Source organism: Loxodonta africana, chromosome 9, assembly GCF_030014295.1.
Source record: "Loxodonta africana isolate mLoxAfr1 chromosome 9, mLoxAfr1.hap2, whole genome shotgun sequence".
In the NCBI taxonomy this organism is placed as follows: Eukaryota; Metazoa; Chordata; class Mammalia; order Proboscidea; family Elephantidae; genus Loxodonta; species Loxodonta africana.
In genome coordinates, this window is record NC_087350.1 from 100,565,952 (window position 1) to 100,591,487 (window position 25,536).

The following is a 25,536-nucleotide window of genomic DNA, read 5'->3' on the forward strand; positions in this document are numbered from 1 at the left end:
TTTGATCTTCAAGGTGTAGGGAAGGTGATTCAGTCCTATGAATAAATTTAAAAAGAAAATAATATTTGCTTAGGGTGACTTATAAATAAATATGAGGCAACCATTGGTGCCAAGTGTGAAGAACCTTCTCTTTGATTGTTAGTTAAATCAGTCCAGATTTAAACATGTAAACTTCTTGATTTGTGTGGAGGAAGACATCTGTATTTGGTTTATTAAAACCTGCTGATGTCTCCAGAACTAAATTTGTTCCTATATTGGCCTCTGGGTAGCTATAGCTAAAAAGCAGAGACATATAGTTTTTGCTTGTCTTATTACCTGACTTCAGCCTTGTACAGGTGTGCTGGAATAAATTAACATGAGCTACCTCTGATGAGCCAGTGCATACATTAACAACAGAGGTGAAGATGTGAAAACATGCTACCTGCCTCCTGTTATCACTTTCTCAGCATAGCAATGTCTATTTTTTCTATCATTCTCTATATTTGGAAACCTACATAGAAGTTTTTTAGAGAGAGCTTTTCAATAATTACACGATTTCACTAGACAATAGCTCCAAGAAATGAGCCACTTAGCACCAGTTCAAGATAACTATTAGTATATTTGCCCTAATATAATTAACTGTCAAATACAGTGTGTTAATACTCTCCACGTACGAGAGAACATTTTAAGACATCAGCCATTTCATTTTGTATATTTTTACCAATCACACAACAGCTCCCTGTTTGCTAAAATTCTTTTATATAATGAAGTCCTCTGGCTTTTAAGTGTTAAGTAAGAGATCTTTTTTTTTTTTTTTCCTACCCTTTTATTTGGTTTCACAATAGAACCAGCAGATCAATAGGTCTTTTACACTTATCTCCATTACTTTCCATCAAAAGCAAACAAACAAAATAAATCCCCCTCCTGAGTAATTGCTAGTTGTGCCCTCCTCAAGCAACACTTTGGTAGTAAGATAAACTTCACTGTCATTCCTGTCCCTGGGGTTTTTTTTATACACTGGGAGAAGAGCAATGAGCAAAATGGTCTCCTTGTATCATGGGGAGAGACTCTGTCAAGCCTAAAGTGAGCCTCGGATCTTCCTAATGACCTCCTGCTGGCCCCGCTGGATGCAAGACAAGCTCATTTAAGCCTCTGCCGACCTGTCACTCCTCCACTGCAAGAACTACTCGTGTCACTTCCCCTGTGTTCCAAACTGTGGACCAGATAGCCAACACAGCCTAATGGCAGACAAATGACTTCCTTTTCATGATACAAAGAGATTTTTTACAAATTTCTGTTGATGGGAGTTAATGTGAAATCCCTTGTGGCTGCAGAGCTTCCATTGCACAAACATAATGCTTCTGTATCCAAAAAAAAAAAAAATTTTTTTTTTAAATTTATTCTTACCTTCCCTAGAAAGGAACAAGGCACTATTCTTGCCAGCATCTTCTTGAAAGCTCAGGCAAAATCATCTGTTTGAGTAATACTCACATGCTGAGTGAACAAGCGATGCTTTTCACGACGGCACTGCTTTGAAAGGGTCGTCTTTGTGATTTTTACTTCCCTTTTTTTGGCCCACACCCATCTATTTGACTCTCTGATGGACTTTATTTATGTGAATCTTTCAGGTATATAATTATTCATTTGACATATTCATTTTGGAGATAGTTTTCTTTCCTTTTTAAAAAATAGATCATTTTCCACCTGGAACCAGCACTGGGAGACTGTACACATACGTAACCATTGGCTTGTATAGACCCTGGTAAGGTCGCTTCTCTCTCAGGTGAAATACTTCTACCAACTCTTTCTCTCTTGCTGGAAGTGATAGTTTGTTGTTGTGCTAAAAAGAGAGGAGTCTTTTCTTTCTCTGTTTAAATTTCTTACTGAAGATTGAGCTGAAAGCATTTCTTTTTCTTCTTTGAAAGCCTCAGAAATAATTTCATCGTTTTGCCATAAGACTCCAAGCTTCAAATAAATGAATGTGGCAGCATATGAAAGGAGTCTGCAGTTGCCAAAAAATTACAATGTCATAAAAAAAGGATTCAGCAACTTGTAGTTTTGAGTGCCAAGGTTGTGTGTGTGTGTGTGTGTGTGTGTGTGTGCACATGTGTGAGAAAAAGGAGCAGGCAGCCTGAGACAGAGAAAGAAAGAATACTTTTTAGGAAAGGACAGGTTTTCTTCCATTATTAACATAAAAAGTACACTTTAAAAAACTACCTAGATTTTATGTCCTAATGCAAGCTGCCTGAATTAAAACAGGAGTTGTAAATTCCTGGTAAAAAGCTGTTCTGCCTAGAGTGTTAGTGATCTTAACTCTGGTACTTTATGGAGTTTATTACTTCTTTTATTAACTAGGTGGGGAAATGTTACCTACTTCTAGTTGAATTCTTTTTCTTGCTTACTCTAATTTTGACTTTACCTTGAGGCGGGGCAGGGGGGTGGGGAGCAGGGGAAGAAAAGGCAAGTGTTTCTAACTGAACGTATATAAGTGATGCCTCAATTTTGTTGTTGCGTGTATCAATCTGAATTATTGCCAGCCATTCAAAAATTATACTAACATTGTAGTCTAAATGCATCCACATAATGTATATGGCTATTTATACACAAACACCCACATAAATAAGAAAACCAAAAGACAGACCATCTTTAATTGCCAAAATAGACATCTTCATCTTGGAAGGTGATATATGAAGTTGCTTTATCATGTTGATGGAAAATGACAAGATTTTTTAAGTGAAAGGAGATCTGATGGGCAGCTGAGGGGAGCTGCTCTATCTAACTCTGCTGCCTTTTTAGTCTGCTCTGTCACTGAGGGGGCACTGGTGGGTCAGTCCGCTCACTAGTAATTGTGTTTTACAGACTTCTAAAGCAATTGGCTCAGTCAGTCCCAATTCAATAAAAGTGGAGAGCAAGAGAGAGAGCACTTTTGTTCTATTTTTTACTTGAAATTATTTCATTCAGCAGTCTGTCTTTTTTATTACCAGGACTTGACATTAGCACTCCAAGCTATATTAGCATCCATTTCAGCAGTTCAGTAATGGTATTAAAAAAACACTTAACTTCAACGGTGAATGGTTGTATGACAGTGCCATAAAAATCCGCATTAAAAAAAAAACTTATGTATTTGTCCCAGCAAATTATTTTTCACTTGTTTAACCACTTCAAAACTCTGTTCTCATGGCGGGTATTCACGAGGACCTTACTGTTTTCAGAAAGAGGCAACAGCGATGTTCGGTTGATGAGGGGAATGGGGAGAGAAGAGAAAGAAAAGAAATCCAGTGGGAAGAGGATAGGTGAAGATGCCGTTTACCCTCTAGTTAGATTACCTTCCATTTATCAGCAGAGGTAGAACTGGCAACCTCAGAGCACCCAAGGTGAAATTCTTGGATCCTCGTGCATGGCTGGGATTTGATTTTGAACCCAATACTCTCCAAACTTGGGAGCAAAGCCTAACTACTTTGGCACTGCAGTGTGCTCATAAATGACTACATTAGGTTCTAAATTTTGATTAAGCATTCAGTAATTAATCAATGGTAGACATGAAGCAGTTGGAAGGGTCCAGAGCTGCAAAATGTTTAAGACATAAAACATTACGAAGTAATTACAATATGCTCCTTCAAGAGAAGGATTGCCTTCAATAAAGAGGTAAATGATAGCATCCTGTTTATTGTGGACGTAGGCAGCCAGAGCAATATGATAAACTGCTGGAGATACACATATCAGTAATCATCTACATTATTAGTGCCATTAATCATAATTCCAAAAATATGACAGCAGCAGCCAACTTTTTGACCAATTTTGCTTCTGCCTGTTGGCCATTATAACTTCGCTAATAGACTGCAGAGCTCCTGTGCGTGGCAGTTTGCATTGAGAATGGAAGGTTAATTATATTTGAGCTGCTGATTTCTTCTCTCCTTGGAAAAGGCTGAGCACTTTGACAATCCCAGAGCTCACTGTTGTTAAACCAGTAAAAGTACTTTATTGAAATTTTCTTTGTTGGTCAGGAATGAGAAGATGTTTCAAATGAGATATAAGCGCCAGGCTGGGACAGCCGCTAATGTTTCTTGCTCCAAAATGATCCTTGGGCAGCAAGATGAACTCAGTGGTTTCTTTAGATCACTTTGCCCTCTCTTTCTCTCCTGCAGATGGTAAAATGTTCAGCACTGTGAGCTACTGATGGTGATGCACTGGGAAGCCCCACAAGATTAGTGATCCTTTCACTATGTATAAGGCATAGCGGTAGGAAGTTTGAGGGAGTGCTTAATGATACTGGGAGAAATACCAAAAAAAAACCAAACCCATTGCCGTCGAGTCTATTCCAACTCATAGCGACCCCATAAGTACCTCTTTAATACAGAATTCTGCTTCTCTAGCTATGGCTGTGTGAATGGAAAGCAAAAGCAAAAACAAAGTGATCTGAATGATTCTAAAAATCTCAGTGTTTGGTAGCATAGGTGCATTGCTGGTTGATTAATTGAAGTTTTTATGTTTCATCTGGTAGCTTTGTATCACGTAATCAAAGACTCAAATTAGATCATGCTCACTCTTACGTGTTTATGTATCTGTAGTAGTTTTCTTTCAACATGAAATTCTAGATAAGGCCATAGCTAAATAATAGTATCGAGTGTCCTGCAAAATACTGGCCCCTCTCGTGGGGAACTCACACATCCCTAATATCGTCCTTTAAAAAGATCATAAATTAGCCTGTTTAATGATATAAAACCTTCATTGAATGTTTATTCTTAGGGAATATTTTCTCTTCAAAAGATCTCAGAAAAAAATGGATGCCCTGTGTGCTACACATGGGAAAAGAAAGCTTACTTTTAAAATGGCAGAAAATGTTGATTATCAAGAGGAAAATGCTTTCCTATTATTTCGTAAATACATCTTTTAAATTCTTTATACAAGACTATAAAACAAGGGATAGAAGACTTGAGGGTTAGTTCATCCAAAGTAAATAGGAAACTCAAATCATACCTTAGATTTATTCTCAATAAATCCTTAAAAAATGTCAGGGCTCATGGCTTTGCTTTGTCTTACCCGACAATGGTAGTAAACTGAGCACCATGCTGAGTTGCCTGATTGAGAAAATTTTCAAGTGCTGCGAAAATACAAGATTATTCACAATGTAACACTCATCACACATTACAATGCAACAGGTACCTACTGAAGAATAATCAGCCCCTTCAAGAAGACTTACTGTGTCAGGTACTACTCAAAAGTTAAATGGTTAGGGAACAGGGCTGTTGGATATCAATTCTGCACTTAACCTGAGCATCCAGCATACACATTTCCCACCTACCAGTCTGCCTTCCCAAATGCTATCACTGCATTAACATTTTTTATGCATTCCACAGCAATGACAAATTGTTTTCTAACTGTAGTGCCAGATTTAGTATGCGAAAGACACGTTTGCTTCTGCCAACAGACCAATAATTCTCACTAACATCTTCAGAGTTACAACATTTATAAAGTTGCAAAGTGGAGTAAACAAACCATCTGTTTGGCTTTTCCATATATGTCATGCTTTCTTATTAGCATATTACGATTCATTTAGTAAACCAATTTGGTGATTTCGTTCACGTCAAAGTTAGATCGGAAGCTTGAAGATGATTAACATTCCTGGGACAGGCACATTAATACATTGCTTCCTCTGCAAAGTTAAATGGCTTCTCAGGAGAATCACCCCTTGTTGACAAGATGAGACTGTCAATTTTGTTTGCCTGCCACATTAGGGGCCGATGGGATGGCAGGCTCTGAGAGAGGGAAGTTGTGTAGGCAGCATAATTCACTGTGAATTGAGAAAAGAAGTCTAATTCTGATAAATGGTCGACCCCAATACATCCTACCTGTTATTACAACAGACGTGCCGTATCTGTGCAGTAAATTAGCCAAACCCCTAAAGAGTTTGGTGGGGGCTTATCTTCAAGTGAATAATTTGAATGTAGAGGAAACTGTCTGCGTGACCAGTATGAATGATTTGTTTTATATTGAAAGGGATTGCAGTGACTGAATTTCATATTTTTAATTTGCAAGAATTTGCTTAGCTTTTATTTCTTGCATTTAATATGTACTTCTGTATTTTTTTTTTTATTTTCTTGAGCGTTATTAACTAGAATTTTACACTGAATCTTTTTCTCAAACAAGGGGATGTTTTCAGATCTTCTGGAGACAATCTTGAAATAATAACCTATTGAAAAGTATTACTTTGTAGAAATGTATAGTGTCAAAAATGTTTGATCAAAAGTACACAGGACTGTAGGCATCCTACCATTAACAAATGCTATTACAAAATTTTTGAGGTATTAAGTGCCACAGATAGGATTATAGCAATCCAGATAAGAGAACCAATGAAGAGCAGAGGTCTTAATTTTTCCGTTTTTCTGGATTTGGATGGCAATTGGCATTTCTGTTCAGGAGTATTGTTGATTCCATAAACCACAATACACTCCAACCTGACATCTGGATTTACCTAGATTGGATATAAATTAATATCTCTCTCTGTCTCTCTTTCACTCACACATACATTCAGCATTTACTATGCATATACGTCACTGTGATCAGCCTGGGCACTAAATATAGTTTGAGAAGTGTGTGTGTGTGTGTGTGTGTGTGTGTGTGTGTGTGTTGAGTGGCAATTGTGAGCAGGAAGATAAAGGCAAAATCTAATCTGAAATGGGATCTCAATTCCGTTTTACCTAAGGCATTTTAATTAATTATAAAGTATTTTGTTTCAATTCGCTAAGCTCAGAATGGCTCAAAACTGATTAAGAATTAGGAGTTGGACCATAGACTTTTCATGTACTTGTAGCTTGATTCACTATTCAGTTTTTGATTGCCACCATCTGACTTTCTGATTTGATCATGAGCCTTCTTCCCTAAAAAAATTTTTTTTTTTCCCTGTTCCTCAAAGCTGAATTAAAAGCCTCAAAATCACCTTTCTTTTTAAATAAGTTGTTTTTGGTCTTAATTTTAATTTTCATAGGCTAATTTTTTTTAAACATTGCGTTAAGTTGAACTGGGCATTTGGACACGGGGGAAGGAAAATTTGGGGAAAAAAAGAAACACCCAAGACAGACTTCCTTTCTCTCTCTAAAGGGTGCTTGCATTTAATTGACAGCATTTGATGTCTTTGGCGTCTTCTGTGGCTGTATGGTGAAGTTTTCACTGCAGAAACAGGAGACTGGTGGTCCATTGCAGCCTAGTCAGAGCACTTCTGCACAGCATTTCAAAGTTAGAATGAAATTTGGTTTTATGACTTCCCTAACCAAGGGTTCATTACTTTTTGTTTTAAAAGGTGGTCTTAGTTTTCAGGAAGCTTTTTGTTAAACTCACAGTATGAAAGCAGTAGGAAAGAGCACGATTCACAGGAAACACTTCTTATTCCAACCATAGCCTGTCATAGAACTTCCCCCTGCCCTCACTACGTGGCATTCCATCGTACCAGACAGAAACATCAATAGGGTCAGAACTACGCTTTGCTCTACACTGTCTTTTCGTAAATATACATGCTTCTGATCTTGTGATCCCTTTTCCCTCCTGCATTATATTTTGGGAGAATCTTCTTTAAGACTTAAGCATTTTATTGATCCAAGGCAAATAAATACATTTTTGAGTATCTACCAATTGCTCTTGAGTCAATTCCAACTCATAGCAACCCTGTAGGACAGAGGAGAACTGCACCATAGGCTTTCCAAGGCTGTAATCTTTACGGAAACAGACTGCCACTTCTTTCTCCTGTGTTTAAGCATCTACTGTGTGCAAAGTACTTATTTGGTCTGCAGGAGACAGGAGATTGAATAAGATCTAGTTTGTGTTCTTTTTGGAAGTGGTCATTGTGGGGCTAAATTTTGGGCCAATGTCTTAATGAGTGACCTGTTCTTAAGACCAGATCCTTATTAAAACCAGATCCTTACCTCTTTACTTGAGAATCATCTTATGTTTCACCCCAGGCATTGTTTTCTTGAAAGAGAAATTTCACTCCACATATCTGTATTACCTACCTGATCGAAGCAAGTAGAAACAGCTTTCATAATGTTCATGTTGTTGTGAAATATAAGAAGTTCTAATACAGTCTTCTAGATTTCTGTCAGTGATTATTCTTTTCTGGAGATGAATATTCAGAACACTAAGTATTTCTAGAAAAACCAATATATTTGGCATTAAAACCTAGTGATCATCTTTATCCCTGGAGAACTCAACATTGGTTACTTCGTGGATTCCTCCTTCTGCTATTGCTAGGTGCCATTGAATCGATTTCAATTCTGAGTGACCCCATGTGACAGAGTAGACCTGACCCATAGGGTTTTCCAGGCTGTCAACTTTGTGGGAGCACATCACCAGGTCTTTCTCCTGCAGAGCTGCTGGTTCGCTTCAAACCAAACATTTTGGTTGCACCATCAGGGCTCCTTTTCTGATTGTAACATACACCTTAGCTTTGCTTCCCCTAATAGTGGGCCTGACTCCTGTTGCCACCATTTTCTGGCCTCCTTTCCCTTTTAGACTCCTCTTCCTGCATCTCGTAGTAGATAGGGGTTCCTTCTGTATCTCTTTTATCTTCTCCTTCTTTTCACCTGTTCATTTTTGTCGATCCAAATCAACTTGTAATATTCCTCAAATTGCTGTTAACCTCGGTCCTCCTGTCTCCTCATGAAGATAGTATTTCATGAAAGTTAATGGTTTGAGTTGACTGACTCAAGAGTCTTGACAGGTCTTTGTCAAAAAAAAGTGCTGCCTTTTGTTCATTCTGCAGAGGCTGAAACCTAACCTCTTAAGGACAGGATCAGTACTCGCTAAAGAATTTTAGTCTTACTTCTTTCCTTATTTCTCTTGCTTGCTGTCTTCTCCACCCCAGTAATACTGTTCGAGTTTGTTAGAAAATCTCCAAGCCCACAATCATGAGAGTGAACGAGGTTTTCCACAGTTCATTCTTCCCATCCCCACTTCAAGTGTTTTGCATATGGCATTCAGGAGGATTATTAAACAGAAATGAAATAGATTAAGGAATGAACATAAAAGAATCAATTCTCTTGAACTGTGGTTGCATAATGGAAATCGACTACCATGAATGAACCCGTGTACTGAAGTTATGAACAGCAGAGCTAATGTACTGCCATGAGTTCATCTGTATTATTGCATTACACCTGGATCAATTGATAAAGTAGCTTTTTTTTTAAGCGAGGGATGGCACTTAATTGAATAAAAGTCAATGTAATTATATTAGGAGAGGCCAACAGTACTGCTGACAGCGGAAAAGGGACACTGTTGGACAGAATGCCAGAGCTGGTCTACACATTTCTGCACATCGTTTGGTTGACAGATATTGAGGGCTGGTACATCATCTAATTAGATTACAGATTTCTACTGTAAGTGAGAACTGAAGAGAAACATCTCTTCCTGGTAACCTATCAGAGGAGATGTGTAATTTCACAAGTCATCTTAGGGAGAATGTGTCCATCTGGGTGATCAGTGTGTCCTTTTGTCAATTTATTCTTCCTTATGAAGTGAGTCTTGATGTGAATGCTTTCTCAGCAGTGATCCTAGGAAGTGGTAACTGCAGATGTGTGAGAAGCAACACAGAGTTCTAGATGACTATCATTGTGTAATGTGTGCTTTGTGAAAGAGGGGAAGAGGGTGTTAAAATAATAAATGGAGGGTAGGATTTCATGAGCTGCTTATAGTTGGTAGATTGTCTTATCAATAGAGGGATAGTACATGGTGTAACTCAACTTCCACTCTGGTGGTGGTGTACCCACATGTCAGGAAAAAGACTTCAAGTAGGCATTTCCTGCACCCTGCTTAGCAACCTGCACTTGAAGTCATCGGCCATCTGACATCAAGGAAACAGGGAATGACTGTGACAGAGCAGGGACCATGGGGACAACTTTTGCTTACCATTCACCTTTACACACACTGCATGCATCTGTTCAGAACTCATTTATGGATGATGATGATGATACTGTGAATTTGGTTTGTCTCAGTTTGATTTATGATTTTCAGATTATGCAGCTGATCTGAAAATCATCAAGACAGCATATGAGATGATGGCTTATGACAGAAAATGATTTTGTTATCAGAACATTTTAAATCCCTATTTTATTGTTTAAGTTTTTTTTAAAAAAAAAAAGATGTCTAGAATGTGAATTTGTTTTCTCTCTCTCTCTCTTTCTCTCTGTCTCTCATTCTTGCTTTCTTTTGTGATCGATTTAGCAAAAGATTAGAAAGCTGATCTTATTATCACAAGGTAAGCTCAGCCTTCCTAAGTGCAGTGTGAAGAGGGGTGCTACCCCTCTGCCCCTTTATAACCGGAGTGCTACATATTGTCTTGTGTGGAAAGGAGGAGAAGTCCTTCCCGCCTTTCTTGTCTCTGAGGCACATACCTCTCAACCATCTCTAGGAAATATTAGCCATGCTTGTCACCAAATGGAGTGACTTATTTTGGTCTTCCATACTTTTTAATTATGATCAGGAGGTTATTTCTAACATCACAATTAACTTCTCTATGACGTAGAGCTTCCACCATTATTGAGAAGCTTTTATCTATTGATATATTTATCTGTTTATATTTTTGGAAGTGTAGACTTTCATTTAGGTATTTGTCAAACATATGAGCCTTTGCAGGTGGAGAGAGGTATATGCCCAAGGGCATTTTAAAAAATACATGGGGGATATTAATACAAAGGCAATGTTTTCAGATAGATGGCAATGGATCAGGCTTTGTAAATCACGACATCCCTATGGATGCTTTGGGACAAATCCTGTATTTTTTTACACAAGCAAAGCTCTCAGCAAGTAGAGGAAAAGTTTTGCTTGTCTAAGAAGTATGGGTTCCAGTTGTTAAGACAGAGGGACCGTACGTTATTGTTGTGCTTGATTTTTTTGTACTTACTGTGTTTTAATTTTGTCCCTTTGGGCTCCTCCTGTTGTCTTAGTATGATTTTTTTTTTTTTTAAAGGGCAAGTAGGCTTTAAAAAATCAATTTCCGTTTCTTAGTTTTTGTTTTGCAGAATTAAATTTTAAGAGTGTAAATACTCAATGAAAACATTTTCGACACTAAAATACGGCAGCTTCTGAAACCAAATATATTTTACAATTGGATTTAACTGAGACCCCACATCATTCTGAGGAAAGGGGGTTTATGTTGTTAAAGACAGTCTGTAACCCTGTTTCCAATTGCTTAGCTATTAAGCTGCATTTTTTCTATCTAAACCTTGGAATTTAAGGTGGTGAGGGGGGAGGTTTCATTGTTCTTTGAAGTTAAACCTAGATTATCTAGACCATTTACTTTTTTAAAAATGGGTCCTTTTTGTATCTTTAAACTGTTTCTGTAGAAAGATAGCTTCTTGCTTTCATTGTTGTTATTGTTTGTTTTAAAGTAAATTTGGCCTATTTGAATTTAGGCAAATTTACTTTAAAACAAACTTTACATTTAAGCAAATAGAAAGTTTCCATTCTTTATCCTATTTGATACATATCCTAAAATATCTGCTCAGAGAGCCTCTGCAGGGGTGCTGCTGCAGAGTATGACCAACAGCACAGTCATTGAGAAAAAGGTGCGTGGGTGTGCATTCATCCTACCATTGAAGACTTTTACGCTCTTATAAAAATTATGCTAACAGAGTTCCCCTTACTCCACTCCCCCACCACCACTTGCTCCCAAATCCTGAGCATGTAAGGAAATGTTAGCTTCTATAATGGTACAATTAGCAGTGAATGTGCTTATTTGGTGCCTGGTGGAAGCTGAATCCATTTTAAAATGCTCTCCTTTTTCTCACCCCTCCCGCTCCCCCTCCACCTCCCCCCTTCCCTCTTGTTTTCCTAGACACAGTGCCAACATAAATCTGCATCGGAAACTGTTGACCAAAGAACTCGATGACATGAGCCTGGACTCGTCGCAGCCCGCCCTTAGCAAGGACCTCCGGGATGAATTTTTGGTGAAGATCTATGGTGCCCAGCACCCACTGGGGCTCGATGTCAGGGAAGATGCCTCCTCCCCCGCAGGGACTGAAGACTCCCACCTGAACGGGTATGGGAGGGGCATGGCAGAGGACTACATGGTCCTTGACCTGAGCACCACCTCCAGCCTCCAGTCCAGCAGCAGCATCCATTCCTCCCGAGAATCCGACGCGGGCAGCGACGAGGGCATTCTCCTGGACGACATTGACGGGGCTAGTGACAGCGGGGAGTCAGCACACAAAACCGAGGCCCTGGCCCTCCCTGGCAGCCTAGGGCCCGACATGTCAGGATCTCTCATGTTCAACAGCTTATCCGGGAGCAATGGTGGGATAGTGTGCAACATTTGCCACAAAATGTACAGCAACAAGGGGACCTTGAGGGTGCACTACAAAACGGTGCATCTGCGTGAGATGCACAAGTGCAAAGTCCCGGGTTGTAATATGATGTTCTCCTCCGTGCGCAGCCGGAACCGGCACAGCCAGAACCCGAATCTCCACAAGAACATGCCCTTCACGTCAGTAGATTAGTCTCCAACGGACACTGCGAATGCCAGCTCTCACCAGATGGCCTACAGATTTGAACTGCCATAGTCAGTGTGTGTTTGTGTACTTGTGTGTGTGTGTGTACACATGTATGCCTCTGTGTACATACACACACACACCTTTCTTTAGATAAAAAAAGATAAACACTAGGTGCTTTTGAATTTTTTTTTTCTTTTTCCTTAACATTCTGGGAAAGGGATGGGATCTTTAACCTGGGGGGTGACAACAAAGTACCCCTTTAACCACACACCCACACGCACACACCCACACACACACACACACACACACACACACACACACAAGCGTGGAACATAGCCCCAATTTTAACAGAGTACTTCTTGGTCATCTCCAAAGAGACAATTTGTTGTACCCATGACTGTTGCCTGCAGAAAAACAAAAGGGGGGGGTCAAAAAAAAAAAAAAGGAACTTCTTACAGTTGTCTTTTGTGAACTTTAAGGTTTTGAGAGAATCTTCAATTAAAGCATGGCAGATTCACCTGTAAATATTTAGCCTTGAGAGGCCAATGATGTAAAACAATTGTATTGATGGTTGTTTAACTCTTGTTTAATTTTTACAGTTACATCCAGCTGTTAGATATGCAGAAAAAAAAATAGTTTGCTGGCTAGCTCTATTCATTTATGTTAGCGTTAATGCACATTTTTTTTTTTTTAAACATGGTCTTGTTTTTACTACCTGCTAGATCTAGTGATAAAGAGGTGCTGGCATGCTTTTACAGCACAGATTTGATTTTTTAAAACGTCCTGTACTATTACATAAACCCAGTCATGCACTTTTTTTCATACACTACAAGGGGATGTGTAATATCCATGCTTCTTTTTTATCCTTAAACTATTGCCATACTTCAGTAAGTGTCTTTTTTAAAAAAAAAAAATTCACTTGTATAAAAATAGTCTGGTCAGTATAGGGCACAAATGCCAAACAAAAGTATTAGTGTTAACACTAAACTGCCAACTTTGCACAAGTTTCCAGAAAAGAAAATACAATTAGTCACTCGACATAACCACAGGCCAATTTGTCGGCCACCAGAAAACCGCTTTAAAAAAAACACTTGGTGACTCTTTCAAGTGCCGAATATTACTAGAATCAACATTGCATCCTTCTTGCTTATATGTTAAGTTACATAAAAAGGAAAACAAAATCATGTGGTGTGAAACAGCCAAGGCATTTATTCTTTAGAGACAGGATAATATTTCAGGATACAAAAGCCCAAATTACTCACTATGGAGCAAAGCTGAATAGAGTCAGAGTTGAGCACTCATTTCCAAGGACGTAGGCCTTGTCCTTTTTTAAAAAAAAAAAAAGGAACACTTGAACTGAGTTGGTCTCTTCTAGGGCTAATTTGTAAGTTCTGCAGTAGTACTAAGATTCAGGCTTGTTTGATAGACAAAATCAAAAGACACTTAGCAGCAGCAGTACTTGGAAGCTTTGAAAACGTGCTGAACTTGAATGAAGCAACACTCCTTTCTGAAGAGCCAGAAGAAGGGGGCTTAAAATAGGACCTCTCATTGTTTCATGTCTTGTGTTTCCCCACACGATTTGTCAGAGAGAAATGAAAGCAATCCTGAAACCAAGCAATTGAGAGTGTGAAAGGGGGAGGCTATTCTCCAAACCTTTTTTTGTTTTGTTTTGTTTCCGATGTTTACACATGTTGCCTGAGCTGGTAAACCACATCGGCTACCACAACATACTGACTAAATGATGATATTTACTCTAGTTCAGTCTGCAGCCAAAACCATTAGGGCATGCGCTGCAGACTGCGTTGTGTTGTCTTTTTTTCCTTTTTTTAAGTGGCGGGGGGTAAAAAAAAAAAAAGATAAGGAATATTTTGTCACAGTACACAATAAAGAGAATGTATTTCTTTTCTGCAATGAATGGCCTCAGACATTTCTCTCATAGGTCTGAAAGTTAGAAATGCCCTTTTGTTTTCACTTTTTCATGTTTCCATTTTTCATGTTTTGTAATTATTTTTTCTATGTTCACATCGGCATTCACTTCCGTTAAATTTGCCAAAGGAAACTGTTAATATGTTTCTGTTGTTGTTATTATTCCTGTAGGATTTATTGTACCTCACAGTATTTATTATTTCCAAAAAGAAGCATCATTAGTTGGGGATTCAGTGTTTTTGTTTGTGAAAATTTCAGAAACAATAGATTTTTAAAGATAAGCTAGATGTGTCTGAGAGCTTCATCTTTTCATCTCCTTCAGAGGATGCTATGGGGTTCATTGAATTCTTCATTTGTTCTACAGTAAAGGAAAGACCAAAAGTATTTGCAGTACAAAAGAAACTATATCAAACACTATGTCTGTTAAATGACAAATGTTTACGGTAAAAAGCTGAGGAATTAGTAATAACCGTTTTTGTTTTCTTGTACCTTTTGAATTCCCCAAAGTCTTAATTGCTTTATTTTGGTGTTGTGTTAAATTGAATAGACAGAGATGTTTTCCTTTGTTTTATACCATATATGACTCTGTACAGTATATTTGTGAAAGATTGAACTAGAATAATGAAAGTTTGTTTGCAAACATTTTGGTCCTCTTAGCGTTCTCTGTGTTGCGCTGTTGCCCTGTTACAAAGTGGTTAGATTCAAAAAGGCTGGAAAAATATCTTTAGCAACCCAACAAAAGACTTACAGAAATACTGGCTTTGGGAGTGTGCATAGCCCAAAATAAATGACATCTAGTTTTATTAAACTACACTTTTATCTCAGCAGTTTTTAGAAGTTACACCCTTGGTTGAGATTTTAGAGCTCATACAAAATTATTGTTTAGTCTGTTTAATTTAAAGTCAAGTAAAAGGTCAGATGGCCTTAGTGAGTGAATTACGTAGCTGTCAGCAGGTCACATCAGCAAATGAACCAGGCTTAGAACAAATATGTTTGTTACTTGCCACAAACCAGGCTTATGTGTATAGCCAATTAGAGAAAGTCCAGAAGTAATGCGATTCTAGAAGGAGAATTTCCCTTGCTTGGAAACATGAATGTTCACCTGTGTTTTGTCAGAGAGATGGCAATAAGTCCTGGACAACTGGCGCTTTTTAAATATCTCCCGTATTTGCTACTGCTTTTGCACCTCAAGTGCTCAATTGTTCTGGTGGCCTTCTAAAGGGGGAAATAACATTTTCCAGTATAAAGCCTATTTGCTCAAAGGTGGGGTGGTGAAAGGAGGTAGTGCATAAAATGTGCATTCGTCTAGTCCTAAAGTGTTGCTCGTTCTTGGGAGTGTGCCTGAGAATAGCGTTTGAGTTCGCTGTAATTCTGGTTAAGGTGGTGATCTCAAGTCTTCCTTGCAAATGGGAAGGATGAAGAGACCAGCACTTTAATTGTTGAGCTCTTTATCTTTGCCCAATTGTTTTTTTCACAGGAGTTTTCTCTTGTTATAGTTTCTCTCTAGCTGCATCCATTCTGTGTTGGCTGAAAATTAATAATGCAGATTTTCTTGTAAGCAGCTATTTTTCTGTTTGGTTGATTTTAGCCAGAGTTTTTTCACAGGTGCAAAACTAGGCAGTATTCTTAATATGCATGTTCACTAGCTGATGTGGAAACTTACTGTTGACCATTTTAAACTATATTTTTGTAAATATCAGAAAGACTTAGTACACTTCAGGGAATATCTGCATGCTATGGAGAGGGACGAGAGAGCAAGAAAAAGGATAGGTAATAAGGAATTTGGTTTTAAGGATGTGCTAAAAATGACATTCTTTGTTCTGCTATTAACTGTATTTAAATAAGGCAACCCAATGTAATGCATTCCAGGTCATTGTCCAGATGCCCGTTTTCCACCTGATGCCTCTTAAAGTTGTAAAGGTGTCATATGTTTCCCTTCTCAAAAAAATGACAAACGTTTGAAAACACTCTGAGCAGAATGATGCCGCTATCCTTGTAGTGTGATTTATTTAGTCGTGAATTTCCAGGCCCTTCGAATAAGAGGGGGAAGGTCCTTAGCTGGTTAATAGCTCCATTAGCATATACATTGCTCTCAAAAAAAAAAAAAGCTTTGAGTCTATCAAGAGTGGGCTATTCCAGAGACATTCTCCAGATTTTACCCAGGAGAAACTATGCACTCGGTTCGCACCAAATAAAATGTGACCTTCTTCCCCAGTTGAGTGCCAAGCAAATGAGAACAGGGACCCTTGGCAATTAAAACACAAAGAAGCCAGTAACCAGATTGAGATGGACACGATGCTGACTCCAAACAGCCTGACCTGAGCAGTCCTAACTTGTATTGGGTCTGTTGGCATTAGGTTAGATTGACTAACAGAGTAAATAAAATTCAGCTGTAATAGGACATGCTCCATCAGCGATCTTAAACAAATCATCCAGGAGAAACTTTCATCCCATGGACACACCTCTCAAGAACTTTTTAAAATTCTGCCTACTTATATCTTAAAAAAATAACTTGTGCCCCTAAACTTGGAGTATTTAATTTAGGGAGCTTTACTTTTCTCTCTCATTCTTTGTTTTCTGGTGGGGAATGCATATACAGTCTTTTTAAAGGGATCTCAATGAGTAAAGAGGGTAATAAAGGCAGGTGCCAAGGTAGGGATCACAGTTTGCCCATCAGTTACCCCACACTGGTTTGGGGGTAGCTAGAAAGAAAATAGTTCATGCAATGGAAATGTTTGCTCAAGAGTAAAGTCTGGTACAGCTTTGCTCAGCGATGGGTGGGTGGGTGAAAGTATATCAATTGGGTGGCCTGCAGAGTTCCCTGTGACCAGGTGAGTCACTGAACACCAGTCTGAGGAAGGAAGGAAGAAAGCAAGGACAGCCGTGTGGAACAGTTCAAGTTCCTTAGGGGTCAGGAGTTCAGTAACGGCAGTTGTAGGTTTTTTCTTTGGTGTTTGTTTTTGAGTAGGAAGTGATGGTGGAGTCCCTTGAGGGGGGTGCAAAAAGATGCAAGAGGCCACGTAGGTTATAGAATAGGCCAGTGGTCAAAACCAGCTCTAATGATGACAAGAGAAGAGTAATGGTAGCTAGCATGCATCTGTTTTCTCCATTGTTACTTTCATTTGCCATCGTGCCAACACAGCAAGGCCTCAGTGATCATAATGCTGCTCGGTTAAAGAGCTGATCCAAACAAGATCTCCTCAAGCAACTTCCTACGAGGCATTAAAGTGGCTTTTCTGTTTTCGTACTTTCACAACTAAGTTATGCCATGGTCTTGTTCACGTTCATGTAAGACCAGATCGGATTTGTCCTGGACTCTCATTTCCATATTTCTTGTAGTTGCAAGAGTTGCTCGCCATAAACGATCATTTTCAGTAATCATTATGTAAGGGCAGCTGTAAAATTGACCAGTAAATCAGCATCACTCTTGCCCAAACATCCGTTCTTCTTATGTCCTTCATTGTCCTCGTTCTTCCCGCACCTTGCACAAAATGACTTTATGGTCATTCAACAATAAGTGGACATCGAATACTGTCTTTGGCATTTGTTGAAAAATCCAAATGCTTTAATGACAGAGGGTTACAAAACTAAGCATTTTTACAAGTACATTGAATTGGATTGGCATTAGTGTTGATTACAATGCTATATATATTTTTAAGCAATATGCTACAGTTGTCATAAAACTATCTTTATTCTCCTCTAAAGTGTGTTGTAAATTCATTTGACCTTTACTGCACACACATACAAAAAAGTCTTTTTTATATAGGGTATCAAGACAAGGCTCTGTTTGTAACAAATAGTGGACCATTACAAAAGAGGAAAGGAAAAAACCCGGGCTGAGCAGCGAGGAGCTTCAGTTCAATTTCACCTCATATCTTTCTAATAACTTACTTGTCACTTTATTACCTTCCAGTAATGTGAACGCTGCTGACAAGACTGTCACACTAACAGCGGACAACACCCTCTCTGCTTCAGCCCCAGCTCTCCTGGCTACTTATTGCCCTGGCCCTGAAGGGACACAAACTAATAGTGTGCTTTCCAGTTCAGCACTTGGCCATCAAATATAAAAGGATGCGTAATTGCCTGTTTATCCCTTGTGAAGGGGAAATTGAGTACAAGGGCTAGGCTTTTCCACCGAGTTCGCTGCTGTTTGTTCTCTCTCCTCTCTTCTCATACTCTCCCCATCTCTCCTCTCGGATTACCCCCGCCCTCCCTTCACAAACACATACACACACCTGAAATGTCTTTGGGAAGCTCATGGCTGCCCCTAGATGCCCCCTCCAGCATTAAGTGGACAGTAAGAAGATGACTTCTTAAAGAACAGGTCAGTAGGGAGATGCTGTCTGTGACAGCATTCTTTGCACTTTGGAAATTTAAGTATTCCAATTTGTGTCCATCCATTTTGGGAGTACTGAGTGTGGCCCTATAATGAGAGCAAAATATCTTGCATTGTTAGTGGCATACTAATGTAGGATTAGATAGCTCCATATTCTGTAGAAAAGGATGAAAATATTTTTCTTCCCCTTTAAAAAGAGCGAGTGTTGTAAACAAATTGGTTGTGAGCACTGTTGGCATCCAACCATTGCTCAAAATGTACACAGATGTCTTTCAATGGCAGCCTCGAAACCCATTGTGTAACATGACAGATCAACCATCATTTTGTTAACCTGGACAGGCACTGTAAAAATTACAGGTGCCAGATTTTTGGCTTTAATAATTAAAGCAAGGATTACCTTATCCTTAGGTAAATTCTATTTTCTGTGAATTTTCCACTTTGGGAAGTATGAGTACAGTGAGCTTTACAAAATCAAGTAATGAGAGGACAAAGGAAGACCACCAGAAGATGTTGTATTCCAAAATAACTGGATCTGAAACAATACATAGGTATTGGCTACTAACTTTGTAAAACGAACTACTTCGCAATGGCTGAAACAGTGGCTAGTTAGTGACTAAATGAAGTGCAAGATCTATTTGTACATCTTCCTTATGCTAGTAGGAGACTCCATGCTTCTTTCCAACCCTCCAGCAGCAGGTCTGGCCAGAGATGGTTGATGCCGCTATGAACGTTTCAAATATCAGTCAACAAAACAAGGCAGATGCAGTGTCATCTTTGATGTGAACTTTTGGAAGGAGAGGAAAAGCAGCAGACTTAGGGGTAGACAACTTGGCAGGTGTGCGTTGACAAACCTGTGCTAAGTAATTTCATTAACCAGTCTGAGGGCTGGGAAGAAAAGCACTTTGAGACAAAGGACTTTTGGGTTAGAGAAAAGACAATTAGTTGATTGGATATTTTTTAAGTTCCCAGTCTGTGTGTGTATTTTACGATCATTTATCCAACATCTTAATGGAATCTTAATTAAAAACTCAGTTGCCAAAATTGCAGATTCTGTAGCTGATATTAGTTTTCTCCCCTAATAACAGGAATGTTTAAGGACATTTCTAAAAAAAAAAAAAAATTTTTTCAGTAATGCTTTCTTTAGCTTCCTTTTTTAAAAGACTCTTCGAAGGAAGAGCAGAAAAAGGTATTTTGACAAAAACGAAGAGTAGATAGTAAAAAAAATATATTTCTTGAAAAGAGAATCTAAGTGCTATACCAAGACTTTATAAGGCTTCCTGTTGCCAAATGTGATGCTGAGATAATGCACAGCTAAGATGGCAAATCCATCAATCATTAACCGGCTCTGCCCACTTGTGTTATGGAATGCAAGGCCCAAGAGGGGGACTCTGGGGAGTCCCTGGGTGTGTGAGTGCTCCACTTATCTGGCCCTTGAAGTGTTTTCTAAAAGAGGAGGGGAAGCCCCAGCCCTCCTGGTAGTCCTCTACAAGGTGAGCTGACCTGGCACAGTTTTGGGGGGAGCCCATGTCTGCCTTTTCCATGCTAGGAGACAAAGCATTCCCCTGCCCCAGCCATGAATCGTGCTGGAGCCATGAGAAGCATTGATTCATGAGGTATGTTGCTCTTGAACTCCCAGACAATGTGCTGAGTTAATAGGTTCACTTGAGATGTATAAACCAAGGCTGATTTTTTTTTTTCACTTAGTACTCAATTTGGAGCATTTTTGCATGTCTTTGTACAGAGTAATCCATTTCTCTTATTGCCTATCTTAATCTCCCCTGACTTTGTCATTATCTTTCTCACTCCCACCCTTTGCTCTTCTTCTGATCTCATTGTTCCCCCACCAGTCCGCAACAAAGAGTCTTTTCTGAAGCAAGAAGGTAGAACACTCCCTCCTTCATCTTGACCTTGATAGCTTTGGAAACATTTGTGTGTTCTACCCTGTCCAGGGTTTACATAACGTGAATAAGTGAATAAGATGGTCAAGTATTATATATTAATTAGCCTGATATGACTAAGATTTATAATACATGGTGCACACACCTTCCTGTGCAAACTTTGGTTCAGCTGCCCTGCAGAGATCCCTTACCGTTTTCCTACCACTGCCAGTATGAAAGTACAGGAGAGCCATATCTAGGTACATGAAGTCAGAGAGGCTAGGAGGCTGGGAAACCAGGAGAAGACTGGTCTGAGGTCCCAGGTGTTTCTCAGCGCACTGCACACTTAACAGTATAGAGGTGATTGAGCAGTAGTGAGAGAAACATCCATTTCCCTCGCTTCCCTCTAAGCTGGAGGCAGGTTGGAGCTGCGGGAAAGAAAACTCCGTTCACTATTGCTAATCATGGAATAGTCCTTTCCCAGCTAGTAAGATCCCCTACATATTAGGGAGAAAACATAACTTTTTAATTCACCCCAAGCCCTCTGATGTGTCTCAATAACAAAAACATTTTACTCAACCTGTAAGTGGCCAAAGGGAATGGTGATATCTTTATAGAAAGAAACTTTCACTAAGATACGTCCTCTCCCTGCCCTCCCCCTCCCCCCAGAGTTTGGGGGTTTAGCTTTTTTGTTTGTTTAATATTGTCCTCATCTGTATCAAACCCAGCTCTTCTGCTAAGTCTGTGGCAGAACCAAAGTCTGCGCCAAAAGGTAGCTGCACTGAGGGACGGGAACAGCTTGCATCACCCGATCTAACACTCCTGACGTCGGTAGCATCATAAATACTGTGTGTACCTTAAACAAGGGTTTTGTTTGCTCTTCGGTTTGTTTTTATTAGTAGTCTAAGGGAATTAAAAGTTTTTATTTGCAAACTCCTTTGGTGTATTTTCTGTACTATAACTGTCTACAGTATGTCTTTTGCATAAAATGCATAAGGGTTTGGGGATGTAAATGGAATTTTATTCATATTTTGTCCAAATACCTCTTGTAATTTGTATCAAAATTCTTGTACAATTTTTATATTAAAGATTTATCAGTTACTGATCTCTTCTTACCTTCTTGATTTGAAGAAAGTTCAACAAATTCAAATTGCTCTTTACCAAATACCCCTAGGAACCCATCAGCTCACAATGTAATTCACTCTGTTTGAGTACCCTCGCTGGATAACTCAGAGCCAACCTCCTATTTGGAGTGAATCCTGTTATTATTAGTAGACTTCCAGGTGAGATCAAACTAGTCTCTTGCTCAGATGGGAAAACCAGGTCAGAGCTACAAAGATCTCAGCCAGTCCCTAGGGAGCCCAGCAAACACCGCCCTGACCCTTTTCACACTAGAGTGATCCCTCTGGGAGTGCCCTTTCTGTGTCTCTCCAGAATTCCTATTCCCCAGCGCCTATGCCCCGCTCTTTGGAGGAAAGGAAGAGCAAAGGAGGAACTTAGATGTCTTCACCTCATAGCTTTCTACAAATAAATTTCCTCCCCTCTGCACCCTTGCAAATTTGTGGACAGCAGCCAACAGGATGATGACTATATATTTTTTCACACCAAATGCTTGTGTTTCAGTTTATATTTTCTTGTCAATGGCTTTCTGCAGATTGTGCTTGTTATAATCTAGAAATAAAACTAGCAGATGGAAAGATATCATCATCAGTGACATTTCCTCCTCTCACACTGCTTGTGGGGGGCAATGGGAAGAAGCAGATAGAAGGTGTTTTTGACTCAGCATTGTTTAATATTACACCCATCTCTTAAGCCAATCCTACTTAAAAAGTTAGGCTTACCCAGATTGTAATTTTTGTTTAATTCTCCCCTCTGTTTCAGTATTTTCTGTTCCCCATCCTCAGAGTCAAATTTATCCATACTCCCTCCCGTCTCCCAGCTTCTACCATCCAATTTCTTCTGGTCTATACCCAAGGGGGAGTCTCTGGGTGGCCACAAACAGTTAAGTGCTCAAGTGCTCAACTACGAACTAAGAGGTTGGCAGTTTGGAACCTCCCAGGTATGTCTCGGAAGAAAGGTCTGGCAGTCTACATCACAGCCTTGAAAATCCTTTGAAGTGCAGGTCTATGCTACAACACGTGGTTGCCATGAATTGAAATTGACTGGACTGCAACTGTTTTTTAAATTAGTATTTATAACCCAGGGGCATAAGCTATCCACACTCCAGAGCAACCCCCAGGCCTCTGGTCACAAGGAACTGGAATGGCTGTCGTCAGACCACAGTAAGGAGCTGCCTAGCTTCAGAGTGACAGCAGTAGGGATGCAAGCCACAAGGCCATGAAGGGGTCTCCCCCCTCCATTTCTTCTGAACACCCATAGAAGGGTGTCAGGGCATGTGAAGAAATGAAAGGTTAAGCAACTTTGGGAAAGTCAACCTCCATTGAGGCATGTGGTTATTAAATGTCACGGATGTGTTAACGCACTTCTGCAGGGAATCCAAGCATAATTATGATCTTTTCATCTGTCATAACACGTCTATAATTGGCAAGAATTCTCCTTCAAACAGCTACTTCTCCTCCTTTAAAAAAAAAAAACTTGTTTTAAATGGTGGAAATCTCCCGTTTAGCGAAGAGGCACCCATGAAGACAGCTCTTGGCACAAAACTAATCAAAACTGCCTGGGATGCGGCCAGTTGCACTCCCGAGTCACTGGAAGACTTGCCGTGTGCTGGTTTGCCCCGTGTCAGTTGACAATATGACAGTCGATTAAGTGCTACTAATTTAATAAAGCCGCTCTCAGGACGAAGCTGATCTGTCAATGAAGACTAGGGAGGGTAACCTCGGTGGGGGCTTGGGGAGGGCGGCTGAAAATATTGAATTGCCTGAAGTAACGCTGGGGGGAGCACCTATCGATCCTCAGTAAGGCGCAGTTATTTTTAGTCACCTGACTCTCAGGCACCCAATCATTACCCGTATTCATCAGAGACGTATAATGAACAGAGGTATTGATTAGCAGGGGTAGCTGAAGAGATTTCCCTACAGTGCTAGTTCACATTGATAGGTCTCCAATGGGAGTACACAGCAGTGCAGCCCTGGAACGTAACTTATCGTGTTCTAGGTCCTTCCATTGATTTTATTTGGGGGAGGGGTACAGCCTTGTGCACAGCGGCACTCCCTTGACCTTTCTCTGAAACCTTCCTTAAAAAAACAAACCACCAGCCCTCTGCAACAGTCAACAAGTACACAGCCCAGCTCTAAGTTTTCTGCTTCTATCCAGGCCAGCTGTCCTACCCCATCTTTGGCTGCAGTGTGTTACCTTCATTTACAGAAATTTGCTCGAAGCCGGGACATGCCAGTCAGAGCTCAGAGCCATCAGGCATATGAAGCCTGCCCTCCCCTAAGATCAGCAGCATATGGCTTCGGGAAATTATCGTGTTAGGCTAATTGCACCAAGTTGGCATGGTAGGAACATAATGAGTCCCGGTTTCAGCATGCTGACCCCAAACCCAGTGATGCCAGCCGATAGTAACTTTCCAAGCATTTTGCCTCGTAGCAGGAATCCTCACTGAGCTGCTCTTTGCAAAAGCCATTTGGTTGGCTTTCTAGTGTGTGCCCCGAACCTGCGCTGCCGCGTTCCAATCGGAGGAGGGAGTTTGCTGTGCTCTTCACGGAGCACTTATCCTTCCAGATAACTAGTGGTGACCCTCATGCCATAACCATCAGAACCCATGTGCTGCCTGACGGGCAACTTGCTGCTTAAAATGCTAATATGTAACTACCCACCCCACCCCGAAACCATTAAACCCCGGGGAGAGGAAAGTAAAGGATTAAGACAAGGAAGGTTGTAAAATGTAAAGCTCTAATGCAAGAAATTCACAGAGTGAAACAGTCTGTCATCCACACTGGATGTGAGCATCACTTGACTTGTGCATCAGTGCAATGCTGTGGGGGCTGGAAGTCACCCTTAACCATGGCAGCAAGGGGAAGTTTCTCTTCACTGCAGTGTCCTCTTGCCTGAACCCAGGCTTTTGATGACATTATTGTCACCAACTTGTCTTACCTTGGTCAGCAGACTTTTTTCTCTTCAGGGGCAGCCTCTCCTTCTGAGTCTGGGGCTTTTATACACACCACCTTCAGCCTTTTCTTTGCCCTTCTTTACTCCCTTCACCATGATGTTCAGTTCAATTTCTGTTTTCTTGGCTGATACAATTTAAAAAAAAAAAAAAATCAGTTCAATATATTTTGATCCTCTGGGGCTAGCCTGTACCTTGACTTCTTTCCAAATGTAAGAGCTTATAGGAAAAAAAAAAAAAAATGAAGAGCTCCAATAATTTTAAATCCAGAGTGCTGTGTATTGTGGAGCAACTTCGCGTTATTGGAATGCTCAGAAAAAATGGTCATAAGCAATTGAATTTGGAGATTGTCAGGGTTTGGGACATGTGCTGTGTGAGGTGATTTAAAACTATTACGCCACTTCCACATTTTTAGAGAGATTCATTTCTACAAATACAAATGCTATTAACAGTTCGAAGCACTCTCATAATTTCCCATCTTGGTCCTTCCCTGTGATCTCGATTTCAATTTTTCTCATTTTTTTTTCTTAAAAGTGAAGAATTTCCTTCTGAAGTTTCACAAAGTCATTTGCAGGCTGAAAACAAGACACTTATTTGATTATTTTCAGATGTCACATCAATTGGTCTTGAGCAGAAAGTAATCTTGCAAGATGTTAGGCTTTTATGCTTTCTGTTCTTTAAAAACCACAGACCTGCGTGTTTGAAAACACGACTCTTTCCAAAGCCCTCAGCCTCACCCACAGAGCTTACAATGTAAAGATGGTTTCAGGCCCTGACGCTGACTTTGCTTTTCAAGGAAGCAACCAAACCCACTCCCTTTTCTTATACATAGCGTGACCGTAAATAGAGAGGAAAAACAGTATGTGGGTA

At 39.9% G+C, this 25,536-nt stretch overlaps 1 protein-coding gene across 6 annotated transcripts in view; it reads left to right on the forward strand.

The window, feature by feature from the left end:
- BNC2 (basonuclin zinc finger protein 2) overlaps nucleotides 1-15,023 on the forward strand; it is a 481,109-nt gene extending 466,086 nt beyond the window's left edge. For 5 of the 6 annotated variants that reach the window (XM_010587927.2, XM_023545245.2, XM_010587928.2 and 2 more), the window contains one exon: nucleotides 11,801-15,023. In XM_010587927.2, the coding sequence (XP_010586229.1) occupies nucleotides 11,801-12,461 (661 nt within the window). In that variant the 3' untranslated portion in view covers nucleotides 12,462-15,023. The remainder of the gene's footprint in view (nucleotides 1-11,800) is intronic. The other variant, XM_064290464.1, reaches the window with a different exon arrangement.
- Nucleotides 15,024-25,536: the final 10,513 nt, after the last annotated feature.